General features: G+C 42.4%; 1 protein-coding gene across 8 annotated transcripts in view; it reads left to right on the forward strand.

The window, feature by feature from the left end:
- Window positions 1-7,025: 7,025 nt before the first annotated feature.
- Window positions 7,026-13,417, forward strand: part of TTLL6 (tubulin tyrosine ligase like 6) — a 36,408-nt gene continuing 30,016 nt past the window's right edge. Inside the window, exons 1-4 of one of the 8 annotated variants that reach the window (XM_081166224.1) lie at window positions 8,153-8,295; window positions 8,809-8,918; window positions 10,857-10,955; window positions 12,913-13,148. In XM_081166224.1, the coding sequence (XP_081022350.1) occupies window positions 10,867-10,955; window positions 12,913-13,148 (325 nt within the window). In that variant the 5' untranslated portion in view covers window positions 8,153-8,295; window positions 8,809-8,918; window positions 10,857-10,866. Of the gene's footprint in view, window positions 7,213-7,297; window positions 7,583-7,629; window positions 7,867-8,152; window positions 8,296-8,808; window positions 8,919-10,856; window positions 10,956-12,912; window positions 13,150-13,417 lie in introns of those variants that run through there. The other 7 variants (XM_081166223.1, XM_081166221.1, XM_081166222.1 and 4 more) reach the window with 7 other exon arrangements.

Raw genomic sequence — 13,417 nt, forward strand, 5'->3', positions numbered from 1 at the left:
GATGGCATAAATCTTGGTCTGTATGTGACCGAACACATGTGAAGTCACACTACCATGCCTACCATATCTCTGCCACCTTTGCATCTCCAAGTAGCTGGCTGGCAGAGCTTTTCCAAGCGGGGAATGGGCTTTTGTCATCTGGCCAAGACAACGTTGCTCTGACACGCTCAGGAGCCTGATGTAACAGCTTTGCAATGTACTTTAGGGACAATATAACTCAGATTTGGACAGAGTTGGGTGCCGCAGCCAGAGCCAGAGCCAGTGCAGTGAAGTCATCCAGGCACTTCATCCAGACACTGTCTGTTGCATCTGAACTGAATCAGTTTCAATTATAGTGACCTGAGGATATAGACAAGCTGCTTGAAGAATTGTGGCTGACCACCTGTCTGTCACAGTCCGGTTCATGGGTGATCGAAGTCCCGGCTGGGGACGTCAGGACCGGGGGCAAGATGGCGGGGTGGGAGCAGGAACAGGAGTCCAGAAGCCAGGAGTCAGAAAGCCAAGAGCTGGGAGTCACAAAGTCAGGGGTCCGAGGATCAAGAAACAAGGAGTCACAAAGTCAAGGGTCCGAGAAGCAAGAAGCAAGGAGTTATGAAGTCAGGGGTCCGAGGAGCAAGAAGCAAGGAGTCATGAAGTCAGGGGTCCGAGGAGCAAGAAGCAAGGAGTCATGAAGTCAGGGGTCCGAGGAGCAAGAAGCAAGGAGTCATGAAGTCAGGGGTCCAAGGAGGAAGAAGCAAGGAGTCATGAAGTCAGGGGTCCGAGGAGCAAGAAGCAAGGAGTCACAAAGTTAAGGGTCTGAGGATCAAGAAGCAATGAGTCAAGGAGTCAAACGCAGCAAGGCAAGGAATATGTTGCTATGGCAAAGAGCCAAAGGGAAAATGCTGACCTTATATCCCTTCTCGGCTTTTGCCATCAGGTGCTGTGAGTTACTAATCAACCTCACCTTGCCTCTTCAGAACAAACTTAGGAAGGCCCCAATCCTGCAGACTCCCATTGGTCACAGGGTCTGGCTCCTGCACGCACACCTGACACTGTCACCGTGACCCTTGGCCACCTTGGCTTCTTATAACTAGTCAGATAGGATTGATTTCATGCATCCAGGGAGTAAACAATGCTTCATTGAAGGAGAGGGAGGTACCACCACCTTGAAGGATGTGGTGGTGCTTTCCCTGCTTAGGAGGAGCTTCCTGGACCTGGAAGTGTCACACGGTGACAATTATCCTCTTTTGGGGCAAGGGGTGGCACTGTGGGTTAAACCACAGAGCCTAGGACTTGCCGATCAGAAGGTCGGCGGTTCGAATCCCCGTGACGGGGTGAGCTCCCGTCCCGTCGCTTGGTCCCTGCTCCTGCCAACCTAGCAGTTCAAAAGCACGTCAAAGTGCAAGCAGATAACTGGCGGGAAGGTAACCAGCGTTTCTATGCGCTGCTCTGGTTCACCAGAAGTGGCTTAGTCATGCTGGCCGCATGACCCGGAAGCTGTACGCCGGCTCCCTCGGCCAATAAAGTGAGATGAACACTGCAACCCCAGAGTCGGCCACGACTGGACCTAATGGTCAGGGGTCCCTTTACCTTTTTACTTGAGACAGGAGTGGCAGTCTAGCATGCTTGGAGGAAACTGAATACGTGGCTCCATTTCATAGCACTAAAATGACCTTCATTGCCTTTGCTGATGATATTTGTCAGGACAGGAAAGAGATGCAGGGAGTACGGCCCTGCTCATTCTTCTTGACCTTGCGGCAGCTTTTGATATTATTGACCGCGAATCCTTCTAGAGTGACTCAGCGTGTTGGGGGTTGGGGCACTGAGACAACAGGATGGTACACCTACCCAGAGGCAAGTTTATTCATGGGCAACTGCCCCACTCAGCCCTCCTTTTGTTCTTAGTTACTTGTCCATCAATTATTACTACATTTTTACATGTCTATTGACATTGACTTGGAATACACAGCCATTTGTAAATCAGTTGGTTCCTTCTTTTTAAGAATATATACAGCTAAATGCCAGAAAAGCAGTGTTTTGTTTTTGTTTTTTTAAGAATTCTGGACATTTCCCAACTTGACTGTCCACTGGCAAATTCACTGATGACTGAATGTTAGCAGTTGCCAGGATAGTCAAATGTTCAGAATTATAAAGAAAGGAACTGCTTTTCAAACATTTAGCTGCATATATACTTGAAGGGAAAGAGGGGGGAAATGGGGACATTTAACGAGGGTACTGTATTTGTTGGTTCTTCAGACGTACTAGTAAATGACAGAAATGATAAGACATGAAGCTTGATTTTGACATTTATCCCCAGGCCATAGTACATGTCTGTTTTCAGTAAATGTTTCAGCCACCAGGCAATAAATTTTCAGCTGCTAACTTTCATTTGTCACAAATACTCTGTATTTAGTACGCAAGTTGTGTATGTTAGGCTGTAACTGGGTGTTAGGAAAAGTGTGAGAGAAAGGGAAAATAATAAGATTGCTAATTAGGTACACTATTTATTTCTGCCCTCTGAATAATTATGTTCTTTATCAGCACAATACTAATTTATTATTAGATAAAAATTCTAATAGAAAGTTACAAGGAACACCTCATAAACAAGAGCTTGTTCTTTTATAGGTCTCTAAGGACCCAATAGACTGTGTATCTGTACTCTGTGACTGTATGGCATTTGGATTGTCAGAGACCAATTACTTTAAACAGTTTTCAATTATTCCGCAGTGTTGCAGCACACTGGCAGAATTCTAGTTTTATACCACGGATATCAGAGCATGAATCAGAGAACTATGGGGAAAACTTAAAAAGCTGGGTTCACTAGACTAGGACAAATCTGTTGAGAGAGATCTGCTTTGCAAGAACTCTGTATCAACCTGTGCCTTATTTCATCAATGGACTTGTAGATTTCTTGTTCCAAAAGGAGGAGTCTGCATGATGAAATGCAAAGCCTCTTCTCCATCAAAGCATGTGGCTTGCAAACACTCAATTGGCTTGGAAAGCCAGGCCAGATTTCTAACACTTTGCTAGCAGAGCTAACTGCTATGGTCTAGCCCAGTCTTTTTCCTTCCAAAGACAGCATCATGGGAGTAGGATCTGGGCTATTAGTGAAGCAGGAGGGCTCTCTCATCAATTACAAGTTGTCAAGGATTTTAATGGAAACCCTGTGAGCACTGTAAATCTGTGCAGTTCTGCCTTGCATGCTCTCCCTCATTTCCATCACTCCATCACTCCTTGGGGACCGCGAGTCTGCAGCATGTATCAAGCAACATAGATTGGTAGCACACAGGGGAGGGAGACCCTGAGCAGGAGCTAGGAAATCTGAACAGTTGGTAATGGGAAAGCAGCTGTTGTGTGGAGGGTTAGAGTCACCTGACCCCTTTCATACTTCAGAGGGGGTGGGGAATTTCATAGTAGGAAATGGCAGGATAACATCACCGGGAAGGTTGAAGGGGGATAAAGGCAGAATGTACCACAGTTTACACAATCACACTCTGCATGCTTGTAAATCTTGGGCAACCACAGAGCTTTATGGATAAAAGCGATGCTTCCCCCTTCTTTCTTTTACTTCCTGATATATAAAGTTGCTTTTCAAGATGTATTTTTGAAGGCCAAAGGATGGGGCAGAAATTTAATGATCAAGACCATCTAATGAATAAATTTTTATTAAATTTTCCACCGTAATAACACCAACCACAAAGCAAAATGATACCCAAAAACAGAGAAGGAGAAAGGAAAGGGGAAAAGGGGGGAGGGAAAGGGGGGAACCATAAACAAATAGACAATAATAACAAACTTAATTCTTCACAAATCCAACTTTTTAAACATCTTCGTTGACTTCCTCAAATTCCTCCCTTCTGAATTTCCTTGTAATTTAAAAGTAACAGCTTTCCAATATCATTATTAAACTAAAACAATTTCCAATTATAGTCATCTTATTCACTTTTCTTAACATTCTGAATCCCATTTATTTAATTATAACTTAATTTGTCCTAGGCCTATTTGTTTCTTTCAAGTAATTTCTAATTTTTTATATTACAATATTTGTTCAAATAGTCCTTGAATTTCCTCCAGTCCTCTTGAAACTCGCCTTTTTTCTGGTCCCGGACTCTTCCAGTCAGGTCAGCTAGTGCCAAAAAGTCCATCATCTTCATCTGCCAATCTTCCACTTTTGGTAGTTCTTGTGTTTTCCAATTCTTAGCAAGTAATATTCGAGCGGCCATTGTGGCATACAAAAATAATTTAACATCTTTCTTGGGCAATGATTGAGACGATCCAGTGAGCTACTTTTAAGTGTTCACAGTTTACAGTGGTGCCCCGCAAGACAAATGCCTCGCAAGATGAAAAACTCGCTAGACGAAAGGGTTTTCCGTTTTTTGAGTCGCTTTGCAAGACGAATTTCCCTATGGGCTTGCTTCGCAAGACGAAACGTCTTGCGAGTTCTTGCGAGTTTGTTTCCTTTTTCTTAAAGCCGCTAAGCCTCTAAGCCGTTAATAGCCGCTAAGAGCCGCTAATAGCCGTGCTTCGAAAGACGAAAAAACCGCAAGACGAAGAGACTCGCGGAACGGATTAATTTCGTCTTGCGAGGCACCCCTGTACATGGGCTTGGGCATCCTTTGCTGTTTAAACCACCGCCGCCGCCCTGGACAAGAAACTCCCCGACAACACAAATTGCTTGTAAAATTCTCCTCAGTTTAGAAGGAGGTTTGCTATACCACAAAGAAGACCACTCTTTAAGATCCTCAGAGCCTCTTTGGGAAAGTGGACCCAGTTTCACTTCAGTTTTACCAGGCTGCTTTAATAATTTTTTAAAATTAAAATGCTTAAGAGCCTGCAGAGCCTAGTAATAAGGCATATGAAATATAGCGACAAAAGCAAAAGACCAAAGACAAAACCTATTTCTATAGCTTATTTCTTTTCTGCTGTCAATCATAGAAACTAGCATTCATACAAGAGTAGAATCAATAATTTATTTACTTTTTAATCCCATTGGTTTCAGCCTGGTGGTGGTTGTCTGATTATCACTCAACAGAAGTCTGGCATCAAATTAACAAAAACTATAAAAACTTTAACCAGTTCACAGGAGTGACTGATATAAAGTATTCTTGATTAAATGTGGCGGTATTCTTGTCTCAATTTGCAAAAAGTGCATCCCATGCAATTGCTGTTATGTATTTGTTCTGGTTCAAGTTTAATCCTGTAATATGAAATGGGGAAAAAAAATTAGAGATAGCCTTTCCTTCTAAAAGTTATAGCTTTTATATATTAAGCTGTAAGCTGTTTTTATTCTCAAAAGGGCAGAGAAGGGGCTCACAATTTATTTATTTTTTAAATTTCTATACTGCTTTATATTTTTAAGAAAAATCTCAAAGCAGTTTACAGCATATTAAATAAATAAAACATAAATAAAACAATCTGAAGAAAGTCAAATATAGAGTATACAGTCAAAGCAACATAACAGAAAACTAAAATACTATCTTAAGGATTTCAGAATAAAACATTAAAATTACGGTCACCAGAAGAGGTTGGATCCAGACTAAGGTTGCAATCCTAACCTCACTTACCTGTCCGTAAGTCCAATTGAATTTATTGAAACTCATTTCTAAGTGGACAAGGTTAGGACTGTGCTGTCTGATAAAAAATAATTATTATTTTTAAACTAACTTAATGGATCTGTACTCTAACCATGACTAGGTCTGGGTCCAAACCAGCATCACCAGTACAGACCATAAATTTAATTGTGATGACCAGCTTGGAAAGCGTCTATTACACTCCAACGCAGGAATGTGTGCGTGTGTGTGTAGGGTCACACATAATCTCTGTTCTCACATTGGCTTTTGGTGAAGGCTGTTCTTTACTCACCTTCTGTACTTTTTGCTTAAGAGCTTGTCCTGCACCTGGACATTCAGCCAACATTTGCTATACAAATAGGAAGTGAAGAGATGGAGTGTGTGTTTAATAAAGCTGTGAAATGACATTTTGTATCTAAACATTCAAGCAAGAATAGTTATGTGCTGGCTGGTTGCTGTTTGATTTTAAACTGTTTTTTTTTTTTACAGACACCCCACCCTGAATGAAATTCGCAGATTCCTTGGTAGCCCCTAGACCAGCCTGGGAACCCCTGGGCTGGCCAGATTTCATTAGTCCACAAGAAGCTTATGTCGTGATAAAATGGTCAGGTGTTTAATAAAGGCACCACTTTTCTTCAGGACAGTGGTACCTTGGTTCTCAAACGCCTTGGTTCTTAAATGCTTTTGTTCTCAAATGCTGAAAACCCGGAAGTAAGTGTTCTGGTTTTCAAATGTTTTTCAGAAGCCAAAAGTCTGATGCGGTTGTCGGCTATTGTTTTCGGGGCGCTTGCACCAATCAGAAGCTGCACCTTGGTTTTCGAACATTTCGGAAATCAAACGGACTTCCAGAACGGATTATGTTTGACACTTTTGTTTTTAATATTTATTTTGCATTTTTGTTTTTGAGGCTTTTTCGGTTAATTTGTTCTTGTGACTGTGTGGAACCCAGTTCAGCTACTGATTGTTTGTGTGACTGTGGAAATGGATAAAAGCCCCCCATCCAAACAATGACTATCATCAGTGCAGGTAAGAAATTTTTTAATTTTTATCATCAACAATACTGTCTTATTTATTTTATACTGCAGTACACTGATTATTGCTTTCATTTTATGGATCAATGGTCTCGTTAGATAGTAAAATTCATGTTAAATTGCTGTTTTTTTAGGGGTTGTTTTTAAAAGTCTGGAACCGATTAATCCATTTTGCATTACTTTCTATGGGAAAGCGCACCTTGGTTTTGGAACGCTTTGGTTTTGGAACGGACTTCCGGAACGGATTAAGTTTGAGAACCAAGGTACCACTGTACTGTACTGCTGCCAGGAAATTATCAGCAACGGGGCTAAACCCTCGTTTCAGCATTTGCAGGTGGGGTTTGGGAGTGGAAAAAGAGAGAAGCAATTCTCTAGCAAAACTACACATCTCTCCCCTATTCTCTCTTCCTTTCTATCTGCGATCCATTCAAGAAGGAGGAAATGCAAAGAATTCAACTTTATTCAAATTAGCCGGTCCTTCAGGATCTCTGATTGGCTACGCCTTCCAACTGTGATCAGCGAGGGAAGCGAAGGGGAGAGAGGCAGCGGCAGTTCGTCCTGGAGGCTAATGTTTATGCAGCGTGGATGAACCGTAGGAAAAGTTCTCGGAGCGTATTCCGTTGGAACCGAAAGTACGCATGTGCGAGATTGGGGAATCGCTGTATTAAAGAGGACGCATGGCCGGGAGGGGGGAGGGGACGATGGAATCCCGCGCGCAGGCGCCCTTGCGCTAAGGAGGGCGCCTAGGCCGCAGCCGCCAAGCCGTCCCCATGACAACTACGTTTCCGCCCTGGTTTTTTTATCCCACATCGCCATTTCCGATTCGTTGTCACCCCCCCAGGATGTAGTTTAGGCCAATGGAAAAGCAGCACGCTTTGGGGGGTGGGCTTTTTCTTTTTTTGGCCAAATGGAATCCAGTTTCGGATCCAGTTCCAGCCAATTACGCACGATGAGGCGGAGCAAAGGAAGAGCGACGTTTGTCAGTAGGCGGGGTCAGCGCAGGTTGGTTGAGAGCAAAGCAGGGGGAAAGGGAGGGCGAAGGGCGGTTGGGCGGGGGCGGTAGAATGAAGAGCAAAGGCAGCAATAGGGGTGGAGGCCACGCCCCCACCGAAACCAAGCCCCGCCTTCTCCATGGCAAAAAAGCGGGAGGCGCTGGGCTTCTGTAATGGAGGCTGCAGTACTTTCTTTGCGCGTGTGGCTGTCCTGAAAGCCTCCTCAGCTATGGCTGACTGAAAGACATTTTACTGTCTCTGGCGGAGCAGCAAATGGCGCCCTTTCTCTCACCAGTTGAGGCGCATTAGCAGGAAAGGCATATACAGTTAATTCTGGCTCCTGAGGGCAGAGAATCCCACAAGCACCTCTCCCGCCTTCCCCAATTCTTGGTAGCAAAATTACAACGGCAAAAATAAAACCAAGCAACAGTTTGCTGCCTTGTCACGACTCTCAAAGTCTTTTAGCCTGCCTGATCGTGAGCAGATTGCAATAGTTGTTAAAACACGAAAATGCAGTGTTGGCTCCTAGGCTCTTCCTCCCCCCCCCCCTTTATATTTTGCTGCGTGCACACCGTCCGTTTAAAAGCACATATCCCCCGCCCCCAGCTCAAATAATCAAGGGAATTATAGTTTGTTTAGGGTGGTGGGAAATGTCGCTTTGGGGGTCGACTATAATTCCCAGGATTCTGTGTCGCATATCTGTGTGACTGCTTTAAATCTGTGGTGTGTATGCAGCCTTTGTTCCCTAGACACTGGATTTACGTACTAAACAAGCTATAGTTTAGGGCCCCACTCTCTTCCCCCCAATTCACTATTAATATACTTCTTATTTGTATTTAAGTTCAAAAATTACTTTGTATATATATATTGCTATGTGCAAATGGCTTTAGATACCTATTAGGTCCATAAATTCTACACAAAAAACAGCAACAATTTGTTGTTGACAGCTAACATATAAAGGGCCCCATTACCTTCAGTATCTTAGGGCCTCATCAAACCTAAATCTGGCCCTGCCTCCCACCCTTACACTTAGCAAGTTGACAGCCTTTCCCAAAGCAATTGCTTTCCTCTTAATATATACTCACTATGTTTTTATTGCTCCCCTTCATATACTGTATTTCCTTCTTTTAACCAGAGTGGAGCCATGACAGTTTCCCAGTTATTGCCTTACCCAGCCCTTAGTAACTCAGATCTGATAGCGCCTGCTAATTTATGTCCCCTAACTCTTGTCTCCAGCCCCACTTTCACCAGAGGAAGTCATAACAGCAAGCCCTTACAGATCCCATTATATATTTCCCAAGCCTCCCAACGTTTAAAAAGCACTACAGAAATCACAGCTAATATTGGTACGGTATTTCCCCTCCCATCTCTGTGTGACACAATATAACTTAGCAGAGGTGGATTTAGGGGAGCTCGACTGGTTTGGGCGCGAACTGGGCCCTGAAACTATGATTTAGAATGAAAATGGTTTATTGAATATTTACAGATAAATTGTAAACAGATAAGAACACTGGCAGGATTGTTGTAATAACCTGCAGTTTCATAAGAGTTTATATTTTAAAGAAGATGAATAAATGAGTAAACTAAGTTAATTTGGATATGCAGAAGATATAGTATTAAAAATAAATTTAAGGAACCACAGAAAGAGGAGGAAGGAAGTCAAGCTTTGAAATGTCAAAACGATTGTAAATTGTTGTCAAATGAGTGAAATGTATAAACTTGAAAAGTATAAATAAATAAAAAAAATAGAATGGAGCACAAGAAGCAAGGGGGTTGCCCCAGCCACTCTGGGCAGCTTCCAACATATATAAAAACATTAAACATTTTTTTAAAAAAAACAAACAAACTCCTATACAGTGGAGGTTTTCAACCCTTTTTTAGTCCATGGCTTCCTTGACCAACTACATTCTTTCTATGGCACCCCGGCGGGGCTCAGGAGCCCAGTTATGTCACCCTTCGCCTGCAGAGCTGGCAGCCTCTCACCTTTTTTTGAACACTTTCCCTTGTGGAGCGTTCCCTCAGCCTCCTCTCCCCTCTCCTTGGGAGTCCTCTGGGCAGCCGCTGCTGCCACCCCTGGTCTCTGAGCTGCCCCCCCACTGCTCCAAAGAGAGGTGTCTCCTCACACTGCCCCACAGGGGCCTGGGACTTGTCTGTCCATTCCCAAGAGCAAGGGCTGGTGGATAGGCTGGCTGGGCTCCCTCACCTGCTTGCTTGCTTGCTTGCTTGTTTGCTTGCTTACTGGCAAACCAGCACCCCTTGGCCAGCCACAGAGGCACCATTCGCCTGCAGAGCTGGTAACCAGGGCTGCTGCAACAAACAGTCACACAAGCCTTTGGGAGGCAGGGGCACGAGAGTGCATCAGAGGAGGGAGGGAAGGAAAGAGGCACACTGGTTGAAAACCACTTCTATACAGGGTTGCCTTCAGACGGCCTCAGAATTGAATAACTTCATACCCTCCAAAATAAAGACGTTTGGGGCATAAACAGTAAAATTATCATTATGGAACGGGACGTCCCTATTTTCATAGGAGAAATGTTGGAGGGTGTGCATCACATATGGTTCTGTGCTAAAGCGCGAAGCTAAGAACATGGGAAACCGAATATAAACAAATGACCTGCTTAGTCAAATTGTGTGTGTGTGTGTATGTATGTGCGTGCGCAGAGCTCAGGAAATTATGGGCTGCATGGTACACTCAATTTGTATTTAATTTTTACATTGTCATGCAGTAATACTATTGGATTTGTATGATGTGTGTAGTTTTTTACCCATTTGCTTGCTTAGCTATTAGTGGTGAAGTAATACTTTGTTATCAATTTAACAGTTCAGCTCATTTATTCTAATATAAACTGCAGGATTTGCACATCACACACCAGGAAAACCTTTCTTCATCCAAGCAGTTAAAATGTTTTTTAAAAGCATGTTTTACTGAGTTTCCAAAAGTAATATTGGTAAGATACACTTTCAGTCTTTTTTAAAAAAACAAACTTTTATCATTTGAAAATTGTGAACACGTGATACGCCGTTGGCAGTCTAGTATCAACAATGCTCAATAATGGAAAGACAAGTCCAGACAACCATTAATGAAACAAACAAACATTTCCCTGGTGACAGTGGGACAGATTCTGCTGGCTTTCCTTCATAGTGTATCCACTGATTATTATTTTGTAATGACTCCTGATTTGTGCCAGAGTCTGTCACTACTCCAGTCTTGTATTCAAAGCTGTTTGTTATCTCATTGGCTGAGACTTGTACTTGTGTTTTTTTTATATATATATCTTGCTTAGAGACCTCAAGATGGCAACTGCAACAAGATATTCTTTGCCTTATGAACAGATCTGGGAAGACCCTAAAGTCCATGATGAGGAATGGAGTCAGAGGATCAGGTTCGTTTTAGCAAATGCGGAGTTATGCATATGAGAGAGCCTCACAGTTGTAAACAGCATTATGTTTAGATTAACATCTATTTGCTCACTTATCTAACATGCTGTGTGTTTTTTCCCTGATGGTTTTTCAACATATTGGGAGTCCAAAGTTATATACAGTACCACTTCAGGTGACTACTTTAAAAATAGACTCCTTTGCCAGATGTTAGCATTCCCCACCCCAATGTCCTCCAATTCCAACAGCGTTTAATCAGATATAATTCCTGTTTATTTAAGTAGCAGTTACTTCCAAATATGTTCAGGATTGCAGCCTAACAGTGCGGTCTTATACATACATGTCAGAAGTCCTGTTGAAAGCAATGGTGCTTGCTTCTGTTTATTATTGTTTTTACTCTGCAGTGCTATAGTTGTATGAAATAAAATGTCAATTGCATTTATCCAGAGTGTTTGTTTGGTATTCAAAGCTTTGTCAAGTTTGAGAGCAGTTGCGACAACTTTTAAGTGTTATGTACTGAAGTTCTCATCCTGGGCCAGCAGGGGGATACTGTAGATAGTTTTCACTCAGGTCCACATATGCAAATACAGTAAGGGATTGAAAGTGACGTTCAATGATTGGATAGTTACAGAAAATGGTTACTGTTGCATTCTAGTGGAGTTCTATATAAGCAGGCTGGCTGAACCCTTCAGTTCAGTTCTGTTTTGGCTGTGAATAAAGAAGAGCTGTTTGAAGAATTGCTATGTCGTCTGACATGTTCACCCACGACTTAACATTTACACTTCACTTTGATTTGTTTCAGGGCTTTCTGCTTCTGCTTATTAAAATTAATATGCCCTTAATATGCTCTGTGAAATCCTTCACACCATCACATGTTAGCATAACCTCTGCTTTAGGCAAAACAGTTGGGTTTTATTTGCCAGACCAAGCCTTACAACACAGAGGATCTCATTTACACAAGAACTCTGAAACGCCTTGTTTTACAAATTCAGTAATATGCCTCCAAATCAGCGTTCTGTTCTTCCCTATCTTTAAACTTCTGATCATCCAACTATTTTAGGAATGTTTTTGAAGAGTGGGGATTTTAAAAATTTGTTAGGAGTTGGTTGACCTAAAGTAGAACTCCATTTTTTTTCTCCACAAGGTCTCTCTATCCAGGGAATAGCGGTGTGAATAGCTACATGTCAGTGTGTCACTCTTGTTTATCCAGGTATTTTGAGGGTCCTGCTACAAAGTTCATGTAGATGATCAAGTTAGACTAACTTTTCTGTCATACAGGGTCTGGTTTCCTAGGAGAAAAGCATGTTTGATGGGGTGCGATTAATATCAACCCCACCCATGAAATGCACAGATCCCAGATAAAACATTTACTGTATCTTAACTTCCCTTTGAACTGCTTGCTTGCAGGAGAACTTGAACTGTTAGATTCAAGTTTCATCCTGTAGATTCGATAGACCCAGGGTTCTCTCATTCAACTTATCAGATGTCAGTACTGAGGTGGCATTCAAGTGAAGTGCATGTTCTTTTGGCCTATAACATTGCACTCTAGACTCTAAGGAGGACTGAACCCATAGAGATGAGCAGGGGTAAGCTATCTAAAAAGCACTGGCTGTCATAAGGAGGATACTTATAGCTCTAATGCCTGTGTAGGGTGAATTCAATTTATGCTGAACATGACAGTAAAAGGACTGAGAGTCATAGTACATTTCTTTGTCCATTCACATGGATATCATTATTAATGGAAAGAGAGATGTTGCATGACTGCACTTGCCTTCTGATGGAGGCGATCTTATCAAAATACAGAGAAATTCATATAGGTCCAGGCAATTAAGGAGAGATAAACAAAGACATATTAATATGTCTTTTTATTTGCTTAACAAGGAACTCCTTGGACCTGCAGACAAAGTGGATAGGAATGTGGATCCAATTTACTTCTTTGCCTTTTTTCCTTTTTACTAACAGGATGAGGGTATCGGATTCAGCACGAAGGTATGGTTCATTTCACACAGAGAGGCAAGAGCTGGAAGAGCTGGGTGAGAAGGATGTGTCCGACTTAGAGTTCCTTTCAAGTGGCCTGGAAAGAGAGGAAAGTGCATTGGACGCCACGGATCAGGAAACAGTGGTGTGTGAAGAAGAGAGCAGAAAAATTTTGTGCTCCGGGTCCAACACCGCTGTGAAGAAGAGAAAGAAGAAAAGGAGGTTAGAAATACCTAAGTATTGAAAGCACTTGGGGCATCTGGATGGGGAAAGGAAATGTAATAAAAATATACGAGGCACTAACCAAGGAGGCATTGCAAACTTTTGTGGTAATAATGAGAAAGAGGAGGGGTGTAATATAAATGTAGTGGGAGAAAACCAGGTGTGCTAAGAGGAAATTAGTAAATGAAAGAGCATATATTAATATACCTCACACCAGGGGTGAATCTTTTATGAAACTATTGAAATTTAAGTTTCAGGGTCCCTAAAC

The sequence above is a fragment of the Podarcis bocagei genome (genome assembly GCF_964188305.1).
Source record: "Podarcis bocagei genome assembly, chromosome: 13".
NCBI classification, from domain to species: domain Eukaryota; kingdom Metazoa; phylum Chordata; class Lepidosauria; order Squamata; family Lacertidae; genus Podarcis; species Podarcis bocagei.